A 26,462-nucleotide genomic window follows, 5' to 3' on the forward strand; every position below is an offset into this window, starting at 1 on the left:
AGGAAGAAAATGGATTAAGAAACTGATTAGTTTGTCAAATATTGTTAATGCTAACATTCCACAGTTACTTTTTAGTTATAACTCACAAAGGAAATCAATGGGAAAATTTAAATATGGTATATCAGCACTTAATAGAAGGTGCTATGGTCAGAATGGGCATCAAGACACAGGAAGGCATGTTTCATGTACCATTGAGGCAGGAAGCAGTGTCTTAAGAAGCTCAAGGCCAGAAGCAGGTCTTAGGGTTTGAGGCAAAGAGAATTCACATATAGTCTTATTCTATTAATAGAAGAGTCTGTGCTGCATTATGGGAAAATTACTTGCCCTGGTTTGAGTTTTATTTTCATCCCTACTCCTACGCTCCCTTCCCCCAACCCACCTGGGACGATCTGTACTAATCCTGCTAACCACTATTTGTCAGGAGGAAATTTTATATAGAGAACATATGTATTTGACAAAATCAGGCACGTTTGGGGTGGTATGGCCGTAGATGAAGACATACGTAGTCTTTAACAGGCATGCAGCTCAAGTTTGAAGAATTGCTATTTTTCAAGTAATGAAAATTATGGAATAATAGTGAAAGAGCATGGATTTTGGAATCATTCAGGGATAGGTGCACTTAGAAAAGTTACTAAAACTCTGTAGGTCTCAGTTTCTTCTGTACTACTCAAAAATTATGCCTCCTCCACCCTGTTCAGCCACTCCATACACACAATCCCCCAATACGTGCAGACTAAAGCCTCAAACTTCGACGTGCATACGAATCAACTGAGAAACCTTACTAAAATGCAGATCCTGATTCAGTAGGTCTGGGGTGATTCTGCATTTTTTGTTTGTTTGTTTGTTTTGTTTTGTTTTGACGGAGTCTCACTGTTACCCAGGCTGGAGTGGGGTGGCACAATCTGGGCTCATGACAACCTCCACCTGCCAGGTTCAAGTGATTCTCCTGCCTCAGCTTCCCAAATAGCTGGGATTACAGGCATGCACCACCATGCCTGGCTGATTTTTGTATTTTTAGTAGAGACAGAGTTTCACCATGTTGGCCGGGCTGGTCTTGAACTCCTGACCTCAAGCAGTCCACCCACCTTGGCCTTCCAAAGTGCTGAGATTACAGGCATAATCCACCACGCCCTGCTAATTCTGGATTTCTAATAAGCTCCCGGGTGCTGCCCAGGAAGCTGGTTCTTGGACCACACTTTGAGAAGCAAAAAACTCTGTGTATGGATAATCTGAGTGTGAAAAGAAAATGAGCCAATTTTTTTTTTTTTTTTTTTCATAGCAACTGAAAGTCCCACAATGTGCCCTAGCCTTTTCCAGGACTCCTTACAGGAATGATGGAAGTGCTGTGAGCAGCTCTGAGGAGTCTGCACCCCTGCAGATGCTTGGGTCCCTCCGGTTGCTTCATTCTTAGTGTGGTCAGGTCTGCTGCCCCTACTGGCCCTGTCTCGTGCCTTCTCCTAATTTATGTCGTAACTGATCACAGCACCTTAGCCCTCTTATGGTGCCTTAAATAGTTATAGGGGAACCTCTATGCTTTCAGTCTCCTCACCATTAACCAGCCTGTGCAAAGTGTATCCTAAATCAGGCCACTGACATTTTGGAATAATGAGTTCCCTGGTGATATGGCCTAAACTTCACAGGTACTGGGTCATCACTGTACAAGTCAGCTTTTGGAAGCTGGAAAAAAAAATTGGGCCAAATGCTTCAATGTGCATTACATTTAAATAAAACATGTGTGGATGCTTTGACACATTTAAAAAACACTCGAGGTGTTAAAACGGAAATAATATAACAATGAATGACAAGATGTTTCATTTATCACTTACTATGACTAGATGCTTTATTCAATATCTATAATCCTCAAAGAAACATTGAATCTGTATTTTTCTCTTGTGCCAGTGGGGACACAGGAACTCAGGATCAATAACTTGCCCGGTTTACACAGCTCATGTACAGCATAGCCCGGGTCTACCCGCCTCTGTCTGATGCCTGTTAAACACCTTCTCCCTCTCCAGATCAACAGCTCTCTCAGGCATCCTTTTCATTAGACAACTGCTTCCCTAAACACATGCATTGTTTTAGTTTTGCTATTTACTTTCTCATCCCCAATATTTGTGGTTTTTATTAATGAGGTTCCCCTTAAGGCAATGTGATCATCATGTTGGAAAATATTAGTGAGAGGTTTCTTCAAAATATTTAGCCAAGTTGAAACCCTAAACAAAATGATATTCTTCTGTGTCAGGTGTGGGTGAGAGATGAAGTCATTTCTTTTTTTCTACCAGGTAGCAAGGCAGTATCAGTGTATAAAGGGTAGGAATAATGCATCCAAAATGTGGGTCGTTATTTGTTTTTTCACTGTAGGGCTGAAGAAATATTTAAGTTTTTACTGAGTCACACATAGCCTCAGTGTGCTATTTTTATTGGGAGTGATTGAGTTTTTGTGACTGAATTTATTTGAGTGATTGAATTATGAGTGATTGATCAGTCCCTAGGATTGAAACTAAGGCAATGTGACATAAACAAGAACTGGACCAAAGGAATCACAGCATCAGAACTCTGACAAGGGAGAAACGGATTTAGATATTGGACCCCCAAAATAGATTTTGTGAATTAGAAATGCCCTTTGAGTCTATTAGTAAAGGGCCTTTCAAGTTTTTTATAAAAAGATCTTTGAGAACATTATAGCAATAAAGGGCACTAGTTGGGCCAGGCTTACTGATAATCTGACATCCCGAATGTTTCCCGTAAGATCACAAAATGTCATCGATTCTAGTTGCCTGATCATTATCACAACTTGTCCACATTTAAAAACAAGAAAATAATTTACTTCCCATTTTACACACTCTCTACTTTTCCTTTTTGGGACCATGCTCAGTTCTTTCTCTCTTCCAAAGGAGAGGAGGTGGTGAAGAAGCAGATGATTTGTATAAGAGGCTGCTAAAGGCCCACAGAGGATATTATTTTTTCTTGGTGTTTCTTTAAAGCAGTGATAGCAAGGACAGCACAGCCTTTAGCACATATTTTGCTGATGGCTTCAATGTGTTTTCTTTATTTGCCAAACACTTAAATATTTTTAGAGAGAGTTGCTCCATGCTTTATAAATAGCAATGTTCTAAAACTTACCAAGATGCACTGTGTTTTCTTTCAATGATGATGTTCTAAAAGAAATGTGTGGCATATTTATGCAGCAAAAATGCTGTAAAAATACAAAGCAACTCCTTACACAGTGATAAGTATGTAAAAGGCGATAAAGATGCCCAACAGTAATTCATGTTTAGCAAATTAACAGGAAGGAAGAAATCTTTTTTTCTTTGCCTGCACCAGGCGGGTAAGGAAAAAATCCAAGGCATTAGCAGAGCAAATAGCCAGTGTGCTATCCAGTGTGCTATCTACTGATACCATTAAGTGAGAACGAAAGGAATTGATCTCTCAAAACATAGTTAATGCACAGAGTTCTTTCATGGCTGGAAGGATTCCATACTCTTTGTGTAGGAAAATACCCTTCTCTATACTTTTGGGTGGTGGTCCTTGAGTCAGCAGCTGGGGGTCCTGGAAGGATTAAATGGACAGTGAAACATAGCATCAGGGTTTGAGTCCCTGAAAGCTGCTTAAAGTAGAGCAAGTCGTACAACCCATCTGGGCTTCCATTTCCTCATCTAAAAATGGAGAACAAAATGAGAATACATGTAAAAATGGTTCAGATCCAAAACTAGATGGGTATTAGTTATTGTGATCATTATTGCTGTTATTCTGACTGTATGTAGCAGCCTGGTTTGAACTTCTTCGTGCTGAGACTTGGAGGTCCGTATCCTCATGCTCCTCCTGCTAGGCTCTGCCCATCATGGTCTATATCTACAACCTGCTTGTCTGAAGATGTGTGTGTTTCACTTACTTGGGAATAGTCTGATGTTCTACCAAGTTCAGAGGATGCAGGGGACATTGGAAACAAATGTGGATCATCTTAGAACGAAAATTGAAATAATTTTACATTTTACTCATCATGGTGGCCAGGAATACAAAAACATCACTCATTCCTCAGTGTCTAGCTCATGAAACCTTAATTCCCATTGATTACCAAATAAAAATTTTGGCAATTCAAGATAAACAGTCACCTTTGAAGGTAAAAACTCAGCCATTTTGGATTCTCTCCTCGCCTCCCTTCTCCATAGGGGTGACCTGTGTTTCTAAGGGTCTTACATATTATCTAAGCTGGGGCAGAGCACCTGGTCTCTGTGCCATCCTCAGTCCTCAGGGGCCCACACTACAGGGCTGCTAACCCATGCCCCCAGGATGAGACTTTCTCCCCTCATATCTGTGGGCCTCCAGGGCCCCATTTGTGCACTTTGTATCCCCTTGATCTCGACCCCAGCTTTCGCAGCTGCTGGCTTCCTCAGGCATTCCTGCACGACTTTTGATGGCAGGGACCACTGCTACAGAAACATTTGGCTGCTGTCCCGCATCATGCTGGGGGTATGTGTAGGATGATTATACCTCCTGGTTTGCAGAAGACTTTGCCAGTTTTTGCCTGTTGTCTCTATGTGACTATTAATAGCACTCCTCATGCTCGAAAGTGTCCCAGTTTCGCGGTACATTCTACAATTGCTCAGGGTACAGGACTCAAGGAGGCTGCCCTCAGGCCTACATTGCCATAATCTTCCACTTCCCTTTCACTTGGATGCCTCCTTGGACAGGGTAGGTCAGGCCCAGTGGCAACTCAAACCTTATCCAGTCCACTCCAATCCTCTCATCCTGCCTCAAGTTTCTTTTTGGCCTAAGGGAAAGGAGAGAAGGAAAGTAATACTTACATAAGCAAATATTATTCTCCACTCCATGCCTTTATGCTCTAAGCTTTCTCCTTACTATTTTTTTTTTTGGTGTGATTATTCTACTCTTTTAATAAAAACATATCTGTTCAAACTATAAGGTACTTCTAATCATTCAGTCTTTTAGGAAGCATTAGAAAAAAACATACATACTAATGAACAGTGAGTTTAGGCACAGGTTCACATAGTTTGTTTTACTTTCAGGAAATCCAGAACCTCTAGGAAATTATTAAATTATGAAGAAGTTACATTTTATAAGCTCTTTCCCTCAACTTTGGCTAAATGCGACAATTTATATAGCTACATTTAGAAAACTAAATGTAGAAAACTAAATGATCATGAAGCAGAAATGTAAAATGGCATATTTATTTTAATCTTTACTGAAAAATGATGCTTAGGGGTGGGGTGGCTCACACCTGTAATCCCAACACTTTGGGAGGCCAAGGCAGGTGGATCACCTGAGGTCAAGAGTTCGAGACCACCGTGACCAACATGGTGCAACCCCGTCGTCTCTAATAAAAATACAAAAAATTAGCTGGACATGGTGGAGCATGTGCCTGCAATCCCAGCTACTTGGGAGTCTGAGGCAGGAGAATTACTTGAACCTGGGAGGCAGAGGTTGCAGTGAGTGGCGATGGTGCCATTGCACTCCAGCCTGGGCAACAAGAGCAAAACTCTGTCTCAAAACAAAACAAAAAGAAGAATGATATTTACACAAAGCTCTTAATATAGCAACCTGGTTAAAAAACAAGGTGAATCAATGCTATTGCATATGTCCTTGAGCTGAGAAATTTCTTACTTATGGAGTCATGCTCAGGAAGCAATACTTAAAATCTTAAACTGTAAACTCTTAGCTTGCAACGTTTTGATTTTTCCTGTATCTTGCAAATTTCTCAGTGCCACTAAAAATATTGTATACTATTTCTTCTTAAAGAACTAATGTTCATAAAAAGGATTATCATCGTCATCCTCATCTGATTCAAAATCAACCCCTTTTAATAGCTGGCTCTGGGACATGTTTTTGCTGGTTGACATGCTGGACCATTTTTGATCTGTCTATGAAGTGGTAGGAAAAATGTCTTCTTCCACATCTGATTCATCTACCTCAATCACCTCTGAGTAATTCTTAGTGACATTTTGGGAAGGCTGCTATCTTGTAGATTTAAAGGCATCTATAATAGACATATTTCTAGATGCTGGCACAGTAGTCTTTGAGTTCTTGCCATGAGTAGAAGTCTCCAGAACAGTGCCTGCTCTTCCTCTTTGAGACCCTCCTCTGATGCTGAATTCTGTCCTCTTCCTCCTCTTCCACCTCTTCCTCAGCCGCTTCCTTTGTTGGTTGCTGCCGAGATGCTAACATCAGAGTCATTAGCCATCTGTTCTGCTAAATCTATACTCATAAGGTCATGAGCACTAAAGGCAGAAGCAGGTTCCTCTGATTGAGATCTGGATGTCATCATTTTCACTAGTATTTTTTTGTCTGTTTTCTCTGAAATGACATACTTCCTCATTTATTTTATCTTCTAGGGCATCAATATGATGCTCTTTAAGAAATTGCTGTGTTTTTTACAACTAGTATGTCACTGATTCCTCAATGGCATCTTTCTTTTCCTTGTCTACAAATTCTTGTACTGCTTCACCCATCCCTCTTTCTGTTAGCAGTGAGAGTGGCACATTCTTCTCTGCAGTTTGAAAATATTGTTTTACAAGATCTTCTACCCTTAAAGTTGTTCCTTCTGAAGAAGATTTTGTGGTAAGTTTCCTAAAGTTGATCTCTTCTCCTGTTTATTCCTTTGGTTCTCTATGCCTGAAAAATGGGTAATGTCTTTTGGATTAGCTACCAGATCCACAAATTTCTGACTAAGGCGAAGAACGTTGAAATGTTCAAAACCTCCACTGTAGTCCACTCGCAGTGGTATGAAACGCTTCTCTGGCTAGCAAGAATTACCCAGATGTTCCCGTTTAGCATTTTCAAGCATTTCTTCAATCTTGGCCACACAGAAGCTTTGTATGGTTTGGGTTACTTTACGATTATCTGGCTTAAAAAATGTCTGGATGATTAGCCAGAACAACATCCTTCATGAAAAACTACTGCACTGTGTGAAGAGGAATTTTCTGCATATTCATTTTCCTCCCTTTATTACACAGAAAACCAACATGTTTCTTTACAGCTTCTCCTGGGGAAAGAGAAGTAACCACTAAGCTTCCAGGTTTTGAGGTATAAAACAGTAGTTGTTCTTTTTTTTTTAGATGGAGTTTCACTTCTGTTGTCCAGGCTAGAGTGCAATGGTACGATCTCAGCTCACTGCAACCTTCACCTCCCAGGTTCAAGTGAGTCTCCTGCTTCAACCTTCCAAGTAGCTGGGATTACAGGCATGCAGCACCACACCCAGATAATTTTGTATTTTTAGTAGAGACGGGGTTTTACCATGTTGGTTAGGCTGGTCTCGAACTCCTGACCTCATATGATCCACCCACCTTGGCCTCGCAAAGTGCTGGGACTGCAGGCATGAGCCATCGCGCCTGACCTGTTGTTCATTTTTGGTTGGAGCTATTTTACACTCATGTGCACGGCCCCAGATAACAAGATCAATGAAGTCATCCAAAAATTATTCTGGACTGAAGTTGGTACTTCCATGTTTACTCCTGTAATCACAAATAAGTTAAACCAAGAGTTCTCATCTTCTTTTGATCTCAACATTGTTACTTTCTTATTGACAAACATTCGATAGAGCCTTTCATCTGGAATGGATCCTAAATCATATAGTGCAATCTTTGTGCTTCCTTTCTGAAGCAAAACCAGACTAATGTTTATCTTCTCCTTGGACATCGAACATCCAAAGTGATTTACAAATCCAGCACAACTTAAAATGTCCAGGGCACAGCGTGCATGGGCCCCCATGGTATCATCATGATTATCATGAATACTAAACACTGGAATTGAGATGTTGAGATTGCCATCTTGATAGCTCACCCATGGAAACTTACTAAAACCAAAGTCGACTGATTGATCACTGAGAATTTCAAAGTGGACAGGACTATCACCCATGCAACATTTTCTTAATAACTTGAGGCAGGTATGTAATGTTTTCTTCGAGGGCTTATTTTCATGAAAAAGATCACCACCTAACAAAATAAAATCCACTTTATTTTCCTGGGCAAGTTTTAAAATTTCATCAAGTGTTACACATGTATCATTTCTTCTGACTGCATCTTTCTCCATAAATCCAAGATCAATATGTGTTGCAACTAAGATTTTAAACAAGTTTTAATCATCAAGTGCTTCTGCAGGACTCATTTTTATGGTCAGTCAAACTCCTCTGTGACCAAGTTCTTCTCCAAGAATCCCTGGGTCCTGTATTCAAATATCAGAAAATTCCATCTATTCCAAATTCTAGAAATTCCCACTCCTGGACTCTTCAAAGCCCCACCCATTGGGACCCGAGGCTGTCTTCTTTCCAGGAAGAAAGGGTGGGATCTGTGAGAAGAAAACAGCATGGTCGGACTTGCCTCTGAGAATCCACAGGGCCATAAACCTGAATTCTCTCCTTACTATTGTAACAGAAGTTTCTGGAAATCAAACAAAACAAAACCTTTCTATTTCAGGTTTCTGGCCCTGCCACCGGCATTTAAGATACCTTGTTGATGTTAAGGGGAGAAATCCAACATCATGTTGAACATTGCTTCAGGATGCTGAAATTAGAAACGGAAAGAACAGATAAGGATTTTAAAGTCAGCTTTTATAACTATGCTCAATGAGGTAAAGAAAAATATACTTGCTGTGAATGAAAGATAAGCAATCCCATTGGAATAATGGAAGCTATAGAAAATAACCAGATGACAATTCTAGAACTGATTAATACATTATTTGAAAAATTTTAAAAAGTCACTGAATGCACTTACCAGGATGGAGATGACAAAGTGAGCTTGAAGACAGATCAGCGGTATTATCTAATCTGAAGAATAAAGAAACAAGAATGAAAAAGATGAACAGAACTCCAAGTACATGAGGAACGATATTAAAAAACCTAATACATGTGTTATTGGGGTCTTAGGGAGAGGAGAGAGAGAGACTGTAAAAATAGTGCCCAAAACTTTCCCGAATTTGGTGAAAGACAGAAATTTACAGATTAAAGAAGCTCAGTAAACCTCAAGCACATAAATACAAGAGAAGTCTAGGCATATTATTGTCAAACCGATCAAAACCAAAGATAAAGAGAAAACACAGAAAAGAACCAGCAAACCCAACATATTAAGCCAGGCATGGGGGCTTGTGCCTGTAATCCCAGCACTTTGAGATGCCAAGGCAGGTGGATTGCTTGAGCTTGGGAGTTTGAGACCAGCTTGGCAACATGGCAAAACCCATCTCTACAAAACATATAAAAACTAGTCTGGGAGTGGTGGCACGTGTCCCAGCTACTTGGGGTGCTGACTTGGAAGGATCACTTGAGCTTGGCAGTTTGAGGCTGCAGTGAGCCATGTTTGGACCACTTCCAGCCTGAGTGACAAAGCAAGACCCTGTATCAAAAACCAAAGAAACAAACGAAAACAAAAAAGCAAAACAAAACAACCCCCAAAACCTAACATACTGCATACAAGGCAAAGTGGCTTGACTGATCACAGACTTCTCATCAGAAAATATAGAGGCCAGAAGACAATGAGAAACATTTTTTAAAGTGCTGAAAGGAAAAGAAAAACACCCAGAGGAAATATTCTTCAATAATGAAGTTGAAAAAAGATATTTTTAGATAAAGAAGAATTTGTTGCTCTTAGATATGTAATGCTAAGGGAAGTTCTTCAGATTGTGGAAAATGATAATAGATGGAAACTTGTATCCTCAGGAAGAAATAAAGAGCATCAAAATATGGTGAATCTGTGAAAAAATACAAAACAACCCTTTGATTACTCCACACCTACCCAGAAAAATTCATCCTCCTACATCTTCTCAGTCCTAGCAAGTGGCTCAGGCCACGATCCTTTGGGACATTCTCAACTCCCCTTATTCTTTTGTATTACTTTTCTTGTACCAATCAACCAGGAAGTCCTATCCTTTCTACTTGCAAAACATATATACACGTTGACCACCAGTGTTCACCAACCCATTCTAAGCTACCCTCATCTCCACCGAGATCATCGCAATAGCTTCCAGATCACCCTCTTTTCTTCTTCTTTTGACTCCCAATGACCTGCTCTCAGCACCGTAGCCAGAGTGATCCTTCGAATATGTAACTCTGATCATTTCACTCCTCTGTCATAGCCTTCTAGAAGCTCTCCATCTCATAGCTGGGGGTGGATACATCATCATTTTTATGTTTATATTTAAAAATGTATCGTTGACCTAATATTAGATCAGTACGGGTACTATAGTTTACAATAATATATTGTGTATTCCAAAATAGCTGGAAGAGAAGAATTTCAATGGTTCTAGCATAAAGAAAAGACAAATATTTAAGGTTATGGATGTCCCACGTACACTGATTTGATCTTTACAGATTAAACGAATATATTAAATTGTCACATGTACCCTGAATTGATGTACATCTATTATGCAGCACTGAAATATATCATTTAAAAATGACACATCACTGTGATTTTTATGTATATTTGAGAAGACATTCAAAGAACTGAATGATTTTACTATAATAAAAAATTTCCATTTTCATTAAGTTATTTATGTAAACAAGATTTCTCACAACACATACCTTTAAAAATGAAAACATAAAGGGAATAGAATTAATGCTTAATCCTACCTGTCTCAGTCTCCTAATAAATAACATACCTCCATGAACACATGACTTAATCCAGAAAAAATATCACAGCCCTATACAAGCCATTAAAAGACAGATTTTCAAAAAAATTTATTTTTATGTTAAGCAAAGTTTATCAAAATTTATAAAATCTGCATTTGATCAATTATGTCTGATTATAATTGTCAAGATGACACAATCCCTAAGATATCTGATAACACTTAATCTTATGGTCATAAAAAATAATTTAAATTTTTATTTATATTAATACTTTCATTGCATCAAAATTATTTGACAGGGTCATCTGTAAGACACTGTCAAGCATACAAATATTACATATTAAAATAAAATTCTGGGTGAGACATTGACTGGAAAAAAATAGTTCAGGGAGAAAGAGGAAGAACGCTAAATTTCCAGCTGCTAAAGAAGAGCTTGTTCATGAATTTTTAAAACGGATAATGATAGATATCAAATAGCTATGGGATTTAAATTTCACTGGATACACTTAAGATAGTGATGTAACCACTTTATTTAAAAATAATACTATGTACAATATGCTAGATGTTGCATCCTTTGCAACTAGAGTCATGCATTCCTTAACAACAGGATTACTTTCTGAGAAATGCCTCCCTAGATGATTTCATACTTGTGGGAATATCATAGAATGCACTTACACAAACCTAGATGGTATAACCTATTCCACACCTAGACTATATGGTAGAGCCTATTGCTACTAAGCTACAAACCTGTCTAGCATATTGCTGTACTAAATATTGTAGGTAATTATAACACAATGATAAGTACTTGTGTATCTAAATATAGAAAAGGTAATGGTTGTACTACAACATTACGATAACTATGATGTCACTAGGTTATAAAAATTTTTCAGCACCATTATAATCTTATTGGACCACCATGGTGTATGCAGTACGTCATCGACTGAAATGTCATCATGTGGCTCATGACTACTTAATTTATGATGAAAAATGTTGTTTGTATACCTAAAAGTGTTGAAGTTAATACTTAGTTTTCCAAATTTTTAAAAGGGAAGCAGAAGCAGAAAGTTTAGATTCTACTGATGCAATGGTTTCTAACCTGGAGAATAAATATTAATACTTATTGAATGTTAATAATGCTAGAAATTGTTCTAAGTCTCACATATATATTGTTAAATGTTTATAATAAAGATATAAGTAGTGTTCTTATTACTCCTGTGCACTATAAAAAAAATCCCAAAACTTAATGGTGGTAATAAAGCAAACATTATATTTAGCTCACAATTTTGTGGATTAGGAATTTGGGAGGGTATGAGTTGGTCATTGTAATTTGGCATGTCTTTTGCAGTTGCAGTCAGATGTTGGCTGGGATCGCAGTCATCTAAGGATAGTGCCCAAGCTGACTGTTGTCTGGAAACTCAGCTGGGGCTACTGATCAGAGCACCTGCAAATGGCTGTCCAGCAAGGCAATGTTAAGGTAATCGGGTTCCTTACAGAATGAACATTCCAAGAGTGGTGGGTGAAAGCTGCATGTCTTTCTGACTTAACTGTGAATGTTACGTAGTATCAATTCCACCACGTCATCAAAGTAGTGTGAAGCTCACCCAGCTTCAAGGGGCTGAGAAACAGACCCCACCTCACAATGAAAGGAGTGTCAAAGAATTAGTTTTAAAACTGGCACAAGTAGATAATTATCTCTGCTTTTATAGATGAAGGGAATAAAGCATACTAGAGTTAAGAAATTTGTCTAGGATCGCAGAACTGGTACATAATGGAGTTAGGATTTGAACCCAAGCAGTCTGACTCCAGAGCAGAGCTCTTAAACACAACAGCCCTACAAACCAAGGACATTGGGAAGCCCTCTGTCTCCTTGGCTGAATGAACATAGTACCCTTTCCACAGTTCCGTTGCAGAGCCCCCTATTGAAACATCTCCAAGAATATTAAACTGGGGGGATTGTCTCCAGTCTGCACTTTGGGGAGTCGGGTTGCTATGCATTTAATGTTGCCAGAACTCCTCAATGAGTCAAGGGATGGGAGCAAAGAGAGAAGTTGAAGAGGCTGTCGCCTGCTGGTGCTAACAGTTCCTGAGACCCCACAGTGTCAGATGGGACTGACCCTGCTAGTTGATATCAGCTGCCTCCTTTGATACATGCTTCAGGCTGCACATTACTTGGTGGTCACAGTTCTAATCCTAGACTGTCCTGGACACTGATATCAAACAGCTTTTACCCAAATATGCAAGAGCCCACATAGCTGTTAATTGGTTAATATTGATATTGGTTAATTAACAGCCATAAGGATCCTCAAAGACCTTGACAGACTTTCCAGAAGAGCTAACTGCACTTTCCTATTTCTTTAAGAAGACATGTTTCTTTCCTACTTCCTCTCCTGCTCTTCTCAGGGACTCTAAGGCCTTGCTATATCTCTATAATTTTTAACCTATGGTCTTGTCATGGAAAGAAAAATTCATGTACCTTCCCAAGTTCTTTACATGCAGCAGACACTGAGACAGTTGATCCAGAAGAGATTAAGTTGATTGAGGGGGAGGGTACCCGGTGCTTAATGGGTCACTAAACAACTCTGTGATAGACCCCTAGGTGGACCCTGACATCATTATCTCCTAAACTAAAACAGAGTCACATCCATGGGTGTGTGTGGGTCAACCCCATGCATCTTAACCATAGGCCATCAACTTGGCTTTCTTTCTTTCTCCCAAACTAGTTTTCATGTACACTGGACACACACATACACATCCACGCACATACAGGCTCCCACCATTCCCTCCCACTCTTCTGTTTTTTTCACACCAACTTTGGCCTTCATCTTCCCAATTATCAGATAATTCTCACGGCTTCCATTTGTCAAAAGTGCTGGGAGGGGCAGTTACTGAATCAGTTATGAGGGCTTACCATTCTCACATTAGGAATGAAAGAGTGCCTGACATACATTATGTGGTTCACTGACATTCAAAGAAATATAAAATAAATGTAAAATATTAAGGTTTACACAAGAGAAATAATCTTCCCCTTGCATTGATACTGTTAAACTTATTTGAGGAAATTCACATGAAAACTTTTAAAACTCCAAAGGGACTCTAATCAGGAATGGCTAATGAGCCTCCAGAAATCTTTAACCTAACATGATTATCAAATATAATTTACCAAACCTATATGACCAAAGGTTCAGAATTGTCATTATTAAATAAAGCAAAAGTCCTAACTTTGCAGAAGAAACAGCCACTGCCAAACTTCAGTATTACAAAGTTGTTGGGAGTTGTTTTTAAAATTTCCATGTTTCAAGATATCACAGGTAGTGGCCACCTTACCTCTTCATTAGGAAAGGTTAGAGATACATTTTCATCCCAAGCCACAGACTGGGCTCAATTACAGCTTTGTGGCAGGATAAGGTTAAGAGAGGTGGAGTGGGCAGGGACGAGGGAGGGAGACAGAAGCAGAAAAATCAATTCAGATTACTTTGATGACAGTGACTTCCAGTCTTCTCTGAAAGACGCAAATCTCCACGATGCTGGCAGCCCGGACAGGGGCAGCGGGGAGTCAGATCTCAGAGGAGAACACCAAGTTAAGGAGACAGTCTGGGTTTTCTGTAGCAGGGAAAGACAAATCTCCCAAGAAAGCCTCAGAAAATGCTACAGACAGCAGTCTTAGCCCTTCAGGGGAAAGCCAGCTTAGGGCGCGTCAACTGGCTCTGCTGCGCGAAGTGGAGATGAACTGGTACCTAAAGCTCTGCGACCTGTCCAGCGAGCACACCACCGCTTGCACCACAGGCATGCCGCACAGGTAAGCTGCTCCTGCTCTGCACGGGCTTTGGGAGACGCCATTCGAAGGTGCTCTGGAGAGCACTCTGATTTCTTTTCCTGTGCAGCTGGAAATCTTAACGGCTCTAATTGCCTTAGAGATGATTGGCACTTCAGAATGTGTAAACCACAAGGAGCAGGATCTTGGTGCAAATGGCAAATAATGTTCCCTGCATTGTTATTCAGAAAAGACCCCTTACAGGGAGGCAGTGGATGCTTAGGAGCGACCGCACAAAAGAGCATTATGATTTTTCTTAAGTAAAAATCAGAAGGAGTTCAGAGATGGTAGGAAAATGCTCCCTTCCAAAATGACTGCAAAAAAGAGTTTGCAATCTTTCAGCATTTACTTTACTCTGAGAACTTCGGGATGAGGGAAGCACATTTGTTTTGCCTGTTTGAAAGTGTGTAGTTGAGTAGTGTGAACTTGTTGAATGAGGGGTCTGGCTGGCTATAGGGATGCAGAATGGGAGATACCACCAATACAGGGATCTGAATCCCCCCCGTGTCTAAGACAGATAACATCAGGAGAAAAAGGTACCTTTTAAAAAAGAGATAAATGTAAGGCAAATCTCTATGGGTTTTCTTTCTGTTCTTTTCTCAGCCTCAGCTTCAAATAAAGCAGAGGAAGGATAATTTCACAAATCCCAGTGTTCCAAGGCAAAACGTACTGAGTAAAAAGCATCTGGAGTCCTGAAATTTAAGGATGCTTATTTTCTATAATTTGTGCAAAAAATCTCTTAAGAATTAAAGATAATTTTGGAAGAAAAAGTACTGTGAAAATAAAGCCTAGAATAGCTATCTTATTAAATGGTAATAAAAATTCATTTGAGATGAAAAATGGTTCCAATTACTTGATCAAAGTATGGAAAACTCCTTTTGTAGAGACTGTATGGTAGCACCGAAATTCTGCAATGCAGCCTGTATCAAAGCATCCAGTGGACTCTGCGCTGCCTTTCTGTCTGTATTTCTAATTCCAAGAAACACTACAGAAAAACTTATTTAGTAATTGAATTAACTTGTGCATATAGACTAAAAACTTGTACCATACACTTTAAAACTCCTCAACTTTCATTTTCTCTTTCTCAAGGCAGCAATAAATAGATATTTTAAAACCTAAACTATTATTCAAAAATCAACATTTAAAAATTAGCACAAAATAAAGCTTCTGGCAATGTTCTGTGAAATACATTTGGTATTCATGGCCAGAGTGGTTTGTCTGAAGCTCTTGTATATGCTGTTGGGCCCACATTTGGGGTACATGGGAGGAAGACCCAAGGAGAATAGTCTCATTTAAAGAAAGTTTGAATGAGCTTGTTAGTGTTGGGGTGTATCTCATTACATATCTCATATTTAAAACTATTAGATATCTCACATCTACAAATCTTAAAGCTATTATTAAAGAGCCTGTAGGAAAGAGTTAAGTGGCAAAGGAAAGCATTGAAAATGGTTTTCTTCCATAACATTTTCCTTGACTTACAATACATCAGAAATTTCCTTTAAAGAGTCTAATACAAGACCACAGAATTCTTTATTATCTGACATTCGAACAACATTTAACAAGTCAGAGTGGCTTATTAGTTAACGTAACCAAGTTTAGCAAGAAACTTTTGGGGAAAAGCAAATATCTGCTCTTTTCTGCTTCACTTAAGCAATAATATTTTGTTCTGTAATCAGAAACGACTGGATTAGACATGATCCAGAATTAATGTCTCCTATGATAATCTGTGGGGCAGTGTTATTCATCACTGATTGACAATAGCATTGTGTTTGCCTTGTTTAGTGAAAGGGTTGAAAAAGAGTGAAGGTATGTCTCACATCATCAAAAATTAAAAATGTCTCATCCTTCTTTATTATTGCAGCATGATTATTTCCAGGAAGAAACGAGTATGTGTAGTTGGAACTAACTCTATTTTTAAATTAAATACATTTATTACAGAATTCAATGTTTACATAGCTTAGGAAACTAAGGCAGTTTTTCTCATCGCCAGCAACTTTTTTACCTCTCAAATGTTGGAACTGCATTCTTCTATTGAGTCCTTGAGATTCCTGGACAGTGACAATGTCTGATGGTGCAATCTCTTCCAATTTTAATGTAAGCGATAGAGTGTGCGATCCCCCAAGTCACCCAAATTTTTCTTTCATTCGTAAATGTCAGTCGTTGAGAAGTCACAGAAAATTTTCTGGACTTCCAATTATTCTTTCTTCCAATAGCATGGCCCACGAGTGATATCTCCATTAGAAACTTGTACGTAGAAGATAAATGTGATTAACTTATAAAATATTAACAACTTTATCCACCTGTGAAACATTACTTATGAGACAGAATATGAAATGTATTGAAGAGTCCTTGAAGACATGACACATTTGCTGTTGACAATAATTCTGTGGGTCTTTGGTTAATATTCATCAGTAAGGAATTGCTAGTGAACTCAAACTTGTTTCCTTTCTTGGAAGATGGAATTAAAATATTTTACATCAGGTTAATTCTAGTTCCTGAGGAATTTGAGGATTGCTTTATGTCCAGATTCTATAGTAACTTATATTTGAAACAAAGGGTATTATTAAATGATTGAAAGAAAGCAATAGAGGTGGGGGAGATTCAGCAGTCCTGGTATATTTAAGAAGTAAAATTGCAGGCAACAGGATAGGGAATGCACATTAGGTTTGTGGTAAGTAGATCTGACTCGTTTTCTGGGCTGTATTTACATATGACTATATAGTGAAACAATCTAATATACTTTGCTTAATACAGATTTATTGTTCATCTCAGAGTTGACTGATAACTCTGTGATACTGATTTTTTTAAGATGACAGTTCATGACCCTGCACACCGAGGGAGGATGGGACAGGGGCCAGAGTTCTGGAGTTGAAGGCAAAGGATTGGCTTTTCTTCTTACTGCTTGTGTAACTGTGGGCATGTTTTTTTAAAAAAATTACTGTTTTTGAATAACTTTTTTTTTCTATTTACAAAAGTAACATCTGAACTTTGTACTAGAATTTGAAAACAGAAAAATATAAAGCAGAAAAGGCCACCATTGTTAATATTTTGGCATGCTTTCCCCAACAGTTTGAATTTGGATTATGGGTAAAAGTCAGAATATGATCATATCATTCCTTTTTTCACTTAATATTACACCAATCTATTTTATTGTCTTAAAAACAATTTAACATTTTCTAAGGACTACATCTTATGACCATATTATTGCTTAGCCATTCTTCTTTTATATACTATTTATCATTATTAGATATAATATTACAATAATTATCTTTGTATCATTTTAACCATATTTCTGCTTACTTTCTTAGGCTCTATTTCTTTTTTTTTTTTTTTTGAGATGGGCCCAGGCTGGAGTGCAGTGGTGCGAACTCAACTCACTGCAACCTCCGCCTCCTGGGTTCAAGTGATTCTCCTGCCTCAGAATCCCAAGGATTACAGGTGGGTGCCACCACGCCCAGCTAATTTTTGTTTTTTTTTTTGAGATGGAGTCTCACTCTGTCGCCCAGGCTGGAGTGCAGTGGTGCGAACTCAACTCACTGCAACCTCCGCCTCCTGGGTTCAAGTGATTCTCCTGCCTCAGAATCCCAAGGATTACAGGTGGGTGCCACCACGCCCAGCTAATTTTTGTATTTTTAGTAGAGTTGGGGTTTCACCATGTTGGCCAGGCTGGTCTTGAACTCCTGACCTCAAATGATCCTCCCCGCTTGGCCTCCCAAAGAGTTGGGTTACAGGCGTGAGCCACCGCGCCTGGCCGAGGCTCTATTTCTAGAAGTTCAATTAATGGATGAATGTATTATATATGTGTATAGATAAACATATACATATACACATATACATAGATATGCAAATATATATATTTATTTATTCTCAATGAATATTATCCGATTGCTTTCTAGAAACATTTTTCTCATTATACCTTCTCACTATCAATATTCAAGAATGCCTATCTCATTGCTTTCTCTGTACTACATAATGTTTACATGGAATCTTTAACACTGAGTTTTATAGCTCAACAAATTGTTGGGTTATTTAATGAACTTTTCCAGGTCTCAATTTCTTTGGCTGCAAAAGGGGACCAATACCATTATAAAGAACTGTTGTAGGCCGGGCATGGTGGCTCATGCCTGTAATACCAGCACTTTGGGAGGCCAAGGCAGGCAGATCGCAAGGTCAGGAGTTCAAGACCAGCCTGGCCAACCTTGTCTCTACTAAAAATACAAAAATTAGCTGGGTGTAGTGGTGCATGCCTGAGGTCCCAGCTATTCAGGAGGCTGAGGCAGAAGAATTGCTTGAACCTGGCAGGCAGAGGTTGCAGTGAGCCAAGATTGCTCCACTGTATTCCAGCCTGGGCAACAGAGCAAGATTCCATCTAAAAAAAAAAAACTGTTGCAAAACTTAAATGAGATAATGTGCAGTGATTTGCAAGAGTAATGTGCTTTGTTTTCACACTCTGTAAAATAGGGCTTGAGATATAACCCATACTGTACATGGTGCATTTAAAGCCTATGAAGAAAATTAAGGATGGATGACTCCAAAAATCCCCAACAAAAGTGTATACTTCACCTAGCACCAAAAGCACCTAGCATCCTGCTGTGCTCAATTAATATTTTATAAGAGACCTTTGTGTGTCCTCACCAAAAGCTTTTTAAGGATTCGTAGGATACCATCCTGCTGAGGAAAAGTGATTTGGAAATAGTATACAAAGAGCTTTTAAACACTATCTGTATTCACATTTCAAATGATAGTTGACTGAACCTATTAAATTAGAGTTACTAGGAACATTTAGTAGGGCAAAGTGACATGTGAGTGAAAATTTAGCTATAGCATTTTAATACTGATTTTTGCCACCTTAATGAATGTTTCTTATTATCTAGGACAGTAGTTATACTGAGACTCGCTCCTAATATTTTCTCTCTCTGCTCTCAAAACTGCTTGACATCAAAGAAAGTGTTTACTCACACTTGCTTCTAGAAGGCCGGATGTGGTTCTATGTGAGAAAAGGCAGTTAGTTTTCCAGGTGAGTTTGGTAGACTTGGTTCCTGCCAACAGGCAGCAGGAGATCCAAAAGCTTAGAAGCCTTTGGCTGAGTTTATGAAAGAATCTGAATTGATGCAAGAAGTTTATGCAAGAAGATATTCTTGTTAACAATCAAGCTGGAGGTCAGTGAGTAAACATTTGACAGCCGTTGATTGAGATTCTTGTTTGTACAAGGCCCTGTAGGTGACACAAAGATGAAATTAGAAAAGATTCTAGTTGCTTGTGGCCTAGGAGTAATTGGATATGGACTTGGAAGATGTGCAGGATTTGAGTAGGAGGACATGGGGAGGGGAAGGCAATCCATGCATAGGGAAGAGTGAGCAGAGGTGCAAATGAAGGGGGCAGGAAATGAAGATAGAGAGCTGCTTCTGTTCACGAGGCTACTGACAGCAATCTTCAAAGTTTCTTGCAGGCTGGATCTGGGAGTGTGGCCAGGAGAACAGGAGGAGAGGAGGCCATTTGACTACTTTGGAGACTGGGGAATTGGGTAGAGGGCAGGCATAGAGGACAGGCAGTGTGTGCAGGCCAGTCTCAAGAAGAGGCAACGCCGAGGAGGAGAGAGGATGATGGTTGAAGTCTGTAGTAGAGTCTGGGGGGATATTTGTAGGAGAAAGCTGATCTGTGGATGTTTTTAGGCAGAGGGGAGGAGTCCAGGGGAGAGAGAATGTGTGTAATGCAAAGAATAGAGCAAATTCGTCCCCAGATCTCCAAGGAGGGGGAGCCTCTTGGGTATCAAATGCAGGTATTAGCTTTGGCAAAGTGAGGTGTAGTTGGGCCGAGTGATGAAAATGAAGCTCTGGAGTCTGATGGCCGGCAGACTGCATCTCAGCAGTACCACTTACTAGCCTGGAGGCTCTGGGTAAGCCCCTTGCCTGAGAGAAGCAGTTGGTTTTGGTTGAGGCCACAGATCCTGGAGCTAGGCTGCTGGGTTCAAGCCCTGGCTCTACCACTTACCAGCTATGTTATTTAGTCTTCTCAGCCATAAAAAGTGGGTAATGATGGCAGTAATACCTTAGGGTTGTTATAGGAGCTCAAATGACTTAAGTAAGTAAAGCTCACAGAACAGCAGTGGGCACATACAGTAGTAAATATGATATTATACAAAGGTCTTAGCATCATTCCTGACACATGATCTATGTCCTTGCTATTATCATGAGACTGTTATTGGAGATGCCAAAAGTAAGGATGCCTCTCTTTTCTGGAGTGTGCTCACAATGATTCTGTGAATGGGCATAAAAATATCTAGCTCATAAGACTGCTGTAAGGATTCCATGAAATGATGTAAATCATCTGGTGTAGATTAGACACTCAACCAATTTTGGTGCTCCTCTCTGCCACTTTCCTCCTTTTCCACATTCCTGGAACATAGTGGACAGCATCAGTAAGATGGTATCTGGGATGGAGTATGGAAGGATGGAAGTGAGCTACAATGGAATAACTCTAAATTATTCAAACCAATATTTTTTTCCTAGAAAAGGCTATTAATTCATTTTTTGTTGTTGTTGAAGAGAAAGCTCTTCCTTTTCTAAAAGATACCTATTTCTTAGAGCAGACACATTCTTCCTAAGGCTGTAATTCTTGTCATATTTGTATGAGCAGTCACATAGAAGTATTTTTTTCAGAGGTATTGGAATATGAGGACATTTTCATGTAGTTTACTGTGATTTTAGTTATATGCTAGAAAGATTGCCTCCTAGCTCATCGTTCTGTTGTTTTGCATATTAGAGAAAATCTTGGACCACTGAATGATTGGGCTAGGAGTGGAAGGGTGAACATCAACAGGACAGGATTTAGGTAGCCAGAGAAAGTTACAGCGTCCCAGCAGCAGCCTCTGGGGAATGTTGGAGTTGCCATGGTCACGAAAGATGGTGATGATGTCCTTTGACTTGGGCATAAGGCTGCCATTACCCTGTGTAACTGCACCACCAGGGTGATGAGTTGGAAGTGGACATCCCTGGACAGGCATATCACTTCACAGGAGTGGCCAAATGCACAGGGGTTGGTTCAGTCTGCAACCCTGTGACTGCTTTTTTGGTTGTCTTGACAAAACTGAGCCAAACTAAAGGAAATCTAAAACTTTCTCAGTTTTAGATTTCCTCTTCATTTAGCGTGTGTGTGTGTGTGTGTGTGTGTGTGTCTGGTTTCTTCTGAATGACTGTGGACACCTAGAAGGCAGTGCCCCTATCTTGGTCTTCTGACTTGCCCATAGGGTTCTTTCCTAACTGCCATTGATAAATTAGATAGAGCGTAAGCTCTGGCTCCTCTTTCTCTGAGATCTCTCTGCCATTCCAGGGAAGGCTCATGTAACAGTAGGAAAATTGGTTGAGGGGGACCAGGAGTCATGATTCAAATCCCATTTTGTAGTGTGGTCATAAGTAAGGTTTTTAAAGTTCTCCAGAACTCAGTGCCTCCTCTGTAAAATAATGAGACTAGACGAGATGATCCCTTGAGCTTTGTCCAGCTTTGAGCCTGCAGGGTGTAATGACATAAACCTGACCAAAGGGGCACACTGTGTTGTTTATAGAGACAGTGCAATTGAAGTATCTCTGAAAGAAAAAGGGGACGAGGTGATGCTTTGTTTTGAAGTTGGACAAGAAGGAGAAAAATTCTCTTTGATTTTCAGAGTGTGTTATTTTAGTGATTGATTGATTACTGACAGATGTTTAATTTTTTAAAAAGTGTTCTTTAGTAGAAGGAGACAGAGTAACACAAATACCTACAATTTGTAGTATCCTTGTTTATAAAATGTCTTCTCATGCATTATCTCATTTGCCTTCACACAACATAGAGCCGGTGTTCTCCTACTTTCCTATGAGGCAATTTACCTCATAAAGGCGACATGCATGATCATCTAGGCCCAGATCCCAGGTCTCCTGGTTCCTTGTCCGGCTTCTTTACATGCTTTCAATGTTTCCCAAACTATGGCACTCTAATTGTGCCAGAGATGATTTTTGGGGGCATGTGGAAATTAAATCTTTCAATGGGTTGATAATTCATTTTCATGACTATTAGGAAGAAATGTATAACATACACCTAAAATCTATGAATTCATGGCTATTACAGCAGGGCACAAGGATAAGTTTTAAAATAAATGAGGCAGTTTATAGGAAAACATTAACTAACTATGAGTAGTGGTGGAATTCAGATCCGACAAAAATCCTCAAGGTGATACACAAAGGACTATTTCTTTCATCTCCTTCATAATTATTAAGCATTTATAAAGCATCATGCCGTCTTCCAGGGGCTTTTTATAGTCATTCTGTTTAATTCATACAACAACCTCATAGTCTTATTACAACCCATATCCTTCAGTGAAGGAGAGTGTGGTTCTGCCTATTCATTTTCTGTCAATTTTTGATTTTTTTTCTTCTTTTCTCATTAAGGGGATGAAATATTCCCTGAGCTACCTCCCTGCTGAATATGCTCAAGTATGTTCCAGGTTATCTCTTTGAGCCTTTGTTATGCTACTCCATATCCAAGGTCAACCTTTCTCGTTCTGTCTCTATGTACTGAATACTCTGCTTCTCTGGGGTGTGGTGATATCATACCATGAGTTTAAATTTAGCCTTAGCTATACAGCTTAGTTGTATTTTATACAGCTTGGCTTATTAAGTTTTCACATTTACTTTTCACGTTGTTGTGCGGTTGTGGTATTAGCCAATTAGAGACGTTGTGCCTCTTGCCTCCTCTGTAAGTCGCCGTAGATATACAAACTGGGGACACATTAATATAAGTTCTGATGTCAGACTGACCTAGGTGTAAATTCAACCCCTTACAATCTATGTGACCTGGAACCTCAGTCTTCTCACCAGTAAAATCAGAATAACGGGGTTACATATTCGTAGAGTTGAGAAGATTAAATGAGATAATATCCATAAAAGTTTTAGCATAGTGCTGAGTGCATAGGGGCCTTCAGCAAAAGCCATAATTACTATTCCCCTTTGAAGTGCCATCAGGCCCTCTTTTATTTTGCCTCCCTGATCTTCCTTTAGCTAAGAGTCCCTCTATGAGCTCCTTAAGCTTGGGAAAATTCTCCAAGCCTTAGCAAATGGTCTTGACATGCTGCTTCCCTCCTTGCTTCACTTACAACCTTGTTGTTCTAAGATTGTCATTCATACCCTGATTTAAAATATTTTCTGATTAACATGGATCAAACACCTTGTCTGTCTCACATTTCCCCTCTCCATGCACAGTGGATCCATCTCTTGTCTCTGGAATAGAAAGGTCTAGATTTAAATCCTAGCTCTGTTTCTGGCAGCTTGTGTGGAGTTTAGCAAAACACCTCTCCTCTCCAAGCCTTGATTTTGTCATCTATATGGCAGAAATGAAAACATCTATGTTATCCATCTTCTAGGATTTTAAAGATTAGATCCAAAGTATATGTGAAAATACTCTGTATGTTATAAACCACCATCTATGTGTTCGTTATTATTTTTATTACCTTCTGCACTGGACATGGGCTCTAAGTCAGCTTAGAACACGGCTTAAGAGCGTGGTTACCCCTAATCTGTTCTTCTAGTAAACATAGGGGTAGATACAGCCATGCTTCATTCCTTGACCTTGAACAAGCCTTCCTGGGTGAGCTGACCAAAGTCCATGACATCTGCCTTCTTTTCCTAATATCAACAACTGTTTATTGATTATTTATTATATAGCTAGCACATTCCTTAGATATTCCATTGATTCCTTCCCAATGATCCATGTGTATGTGATGTCTATTTTTATGATCTCCACTTTGTGGAAGGAAATTGAGCCTTAAAAATGATCCTGCCCAACGTTAGCTGGTTAAGTATGTGATAAAGCCAGTACTTGAATCTGGAGAATCAGGCTGCAGACTGCAGATGCACATCTTAGCTCAACAGAATGTCTCCCCCCTAGTTTGGGTTGATTATAGATCACTACAAAGATGTCACTTTAGTAATTTCACTTTTCACCTTCACTTTCCACCACACTGTAAGGTTCTGTAACTCGAGATGTGGCAGTCATGTCTTTCCCTCCCATTTGAAGTCTTTGCTTCTTGCCCTGCACCTGTCTATCAAAAGGCTGGGAGGCTGAAACGTTGGAAAGTCACTTGGGTGGATAGCAAAGGGTTGTGTCATAGGGTGAACTATGGATTTTTATATTTCCTCAGGCTTTTCTCCCACAGAAGCTGTTTCCATCGAAAGATCTGTGTAAGTGCAGAGGCCTGAGGAGGCACCCAAGTGGCATCCCTTATAAGATAAATTTAATTCAATTTCAGAATTTGAGTTTAAATCAGTCTTTGGCCACCTCCTTCTCATCCTAGCTCTGCGAGCTAGACAGCAATAGCTGCCCGGGTCTTTCAAATTGTAGACTGTGGTTGTCACTGAATGGCATGTGCTAATTTCCTGCCAGGGATTTTTACCATTGTATTGTGCGTTTTTGCTGCATGGGAGGAGGAAACAACACGGTTTTGAGGAGCACTTACTCATATTTCTTTGGAGATGGCAGTTGAAACACAGCTTTCCCCAACAGCCTCCCCAGGTATGTGAAATGTCATCAGGTGTCAGTTTTAGAGAAATACCTCCATCCCATGGCAAGAGAAATTAGGAGCTTTTTGTGCATTGGTACACACATTGTGACCTAATTTCAAATAGAAACTTGCCAAATATTTCTTCAGTCTCCAAAAAATTAAACTAGGCTTCCCGCCAGATATCTGGCTCTGGTTTCCAATCCAGGAATGGCTCCCAAATGCTTATTGTGGATAGGCTGTAGGTGAATGCCTTCCACAAAATAAAGTGCATTGTTTTTATTAAAGGTAACCCTAGCTGCAAAATCCTGAAACCTCAATACCTTGAAATCAGAAAGTTTATTTCAAGCTGGGTACAATGGTGGCTCACAATGGTAGTCCTAGCTACTCAGGAAGCAGATATGGGAGGATTACTTGAGACCAGGAGTTTGAGACCAGCCTGGACAGCACAGTGAGACCTTGTTTCAAAAAAGAGAAAGTTTGTTTCTTACTTATGTAAGTCCAATCAGGGGTGGGAAGGGTCCAGTCAGGTGGGTCTTGGGCTGATGAAAATTCTATCATCTTCATCTTTTGTTTTCTAAGCTGGCCCATAGTTGAGCACTGACATGGATCAAGAGAGGAGTATGAGAGGAGTAGGTGGAGGGCCCATGTTTTTTTGTGGGCCAGGCCTGTAAGGGGTACCTGCAGGCAGAGGCAACATTGACTGAAATTCAGCCACATGACCACATTCAACTGCAAGGCAGGCTGGGAACTGTAGTTATAAATGTATGCCTTGGAAGGAAGAGAAGTGGGCATGGTGAATCCCAGGTCCATTTCTGCCACAGAGCTGTGTTTGAAACAGGATTATGGAGCTTCTAAGGTAGAGTTTGGCTATTTTCCATAACATGGAGAGACCAAGGCATTCCTTTACTTTCAATGTTATTCCCCTTGTTCAAACTGGACCCCTTGACCTGACCTTTCCTGAGCCACATGGTGGGTCAATCTCTTCTGGCTTCTTTGTTTGGATCTCAACTTTCCTGTTTCACTGAGAAGGCCGATGACACTTCAGAGACCTGTAGATGGTCATCTGATATCCATCTGGCAGTGGAACACTGATGAAGTAAGCAGCCTTCCTTATGTCAGTCTATGAGCATCAGCTCTCATTTTGAACCTGTCAGAGTTTTCCTCATTGCCCTGAGACTCACTCATGACTGGATGAGGCTCTTGGCAGCTCATGTTTTATTCCTCCTTCATTCCATTGTGAGATGGAGTTGCTGCAAGGCCATCCCTTTCCATGGTAACAGCCACAGACTCTGGTGCCACAGACATGGTCTGATGTCTCAGGAGGCAGGATCAGGCACATGGAAACAAGGCTCAGGGAGCGCTTGCGGAGAGTCAGGAGAGCTCACTAATTCAGTCTGTTATTTCAGAACAGATAAGGTGCATGTTTTTAAGAGGAGCTTCTACAACACTGTGTTCATTTAAACAATATAATCATTACACAGGTTTTTCTATAATGTACCTCCAGGATTCATAACAACAGACAAGATAATCACTTTGCTCCCAGAAGCAGGAGAC

The 26,462-nt window shown here is 39.8% G+C and overlaps 1 protein-coding gene and 1 pseudogene across 2 annotated transcripts in view; one reads left to right on the forward strand and one right to left on the reverse strand.

Annotated features, from left to right (window-relative positions):
• Window positions 1-5,725: 5,725 nt before the first annotated feature.
• LOC105524008 lies at window positions 5,726-8,121 on the reverse strand (annotated as a pseudogene).
• Window positions 8,122-13,949: 5,828 nt separating this feature from the next.
• Window positions 13,950-26,462, forward strand: part of KCNAB1 (potassium channel, voltage gated subfamily A regulatory beta subunit 1) — a 411,274-nt gene continuing 398,761 nt past the window's right edge. For both annotated transcript variants that reach the window (XM_011959007.1, XM_011959010.1), the window contains exon 1: window positions 13,950-14,365. In XM_011959007.1, coding sequence (XP_011814397.1) covers window positions 14,091-14,365 — 275 coding nt within the window. In that variant the 5' untranslated portion in view covers window positions 13,950-14,090. The remainder of the gene's footprint in view (window positions 14,366-26,462) is intronic.

The sequence above is a fragment of the Colobus angolensis genome, unplaced genomic scaffold (genome assembly GCF_000951035.1).
Source record: "Colobus angolensis palliatus isolate OR3802 unplaced genomic scaffold, Cang.pa_1.0 Scaffold48, whole genome shotgun sequence".
NCBI lineage: Eukaryota > Metazoa > Chordata > Mammalia > Primates > Cercopithecidae > Colobus > Colobus angolensis.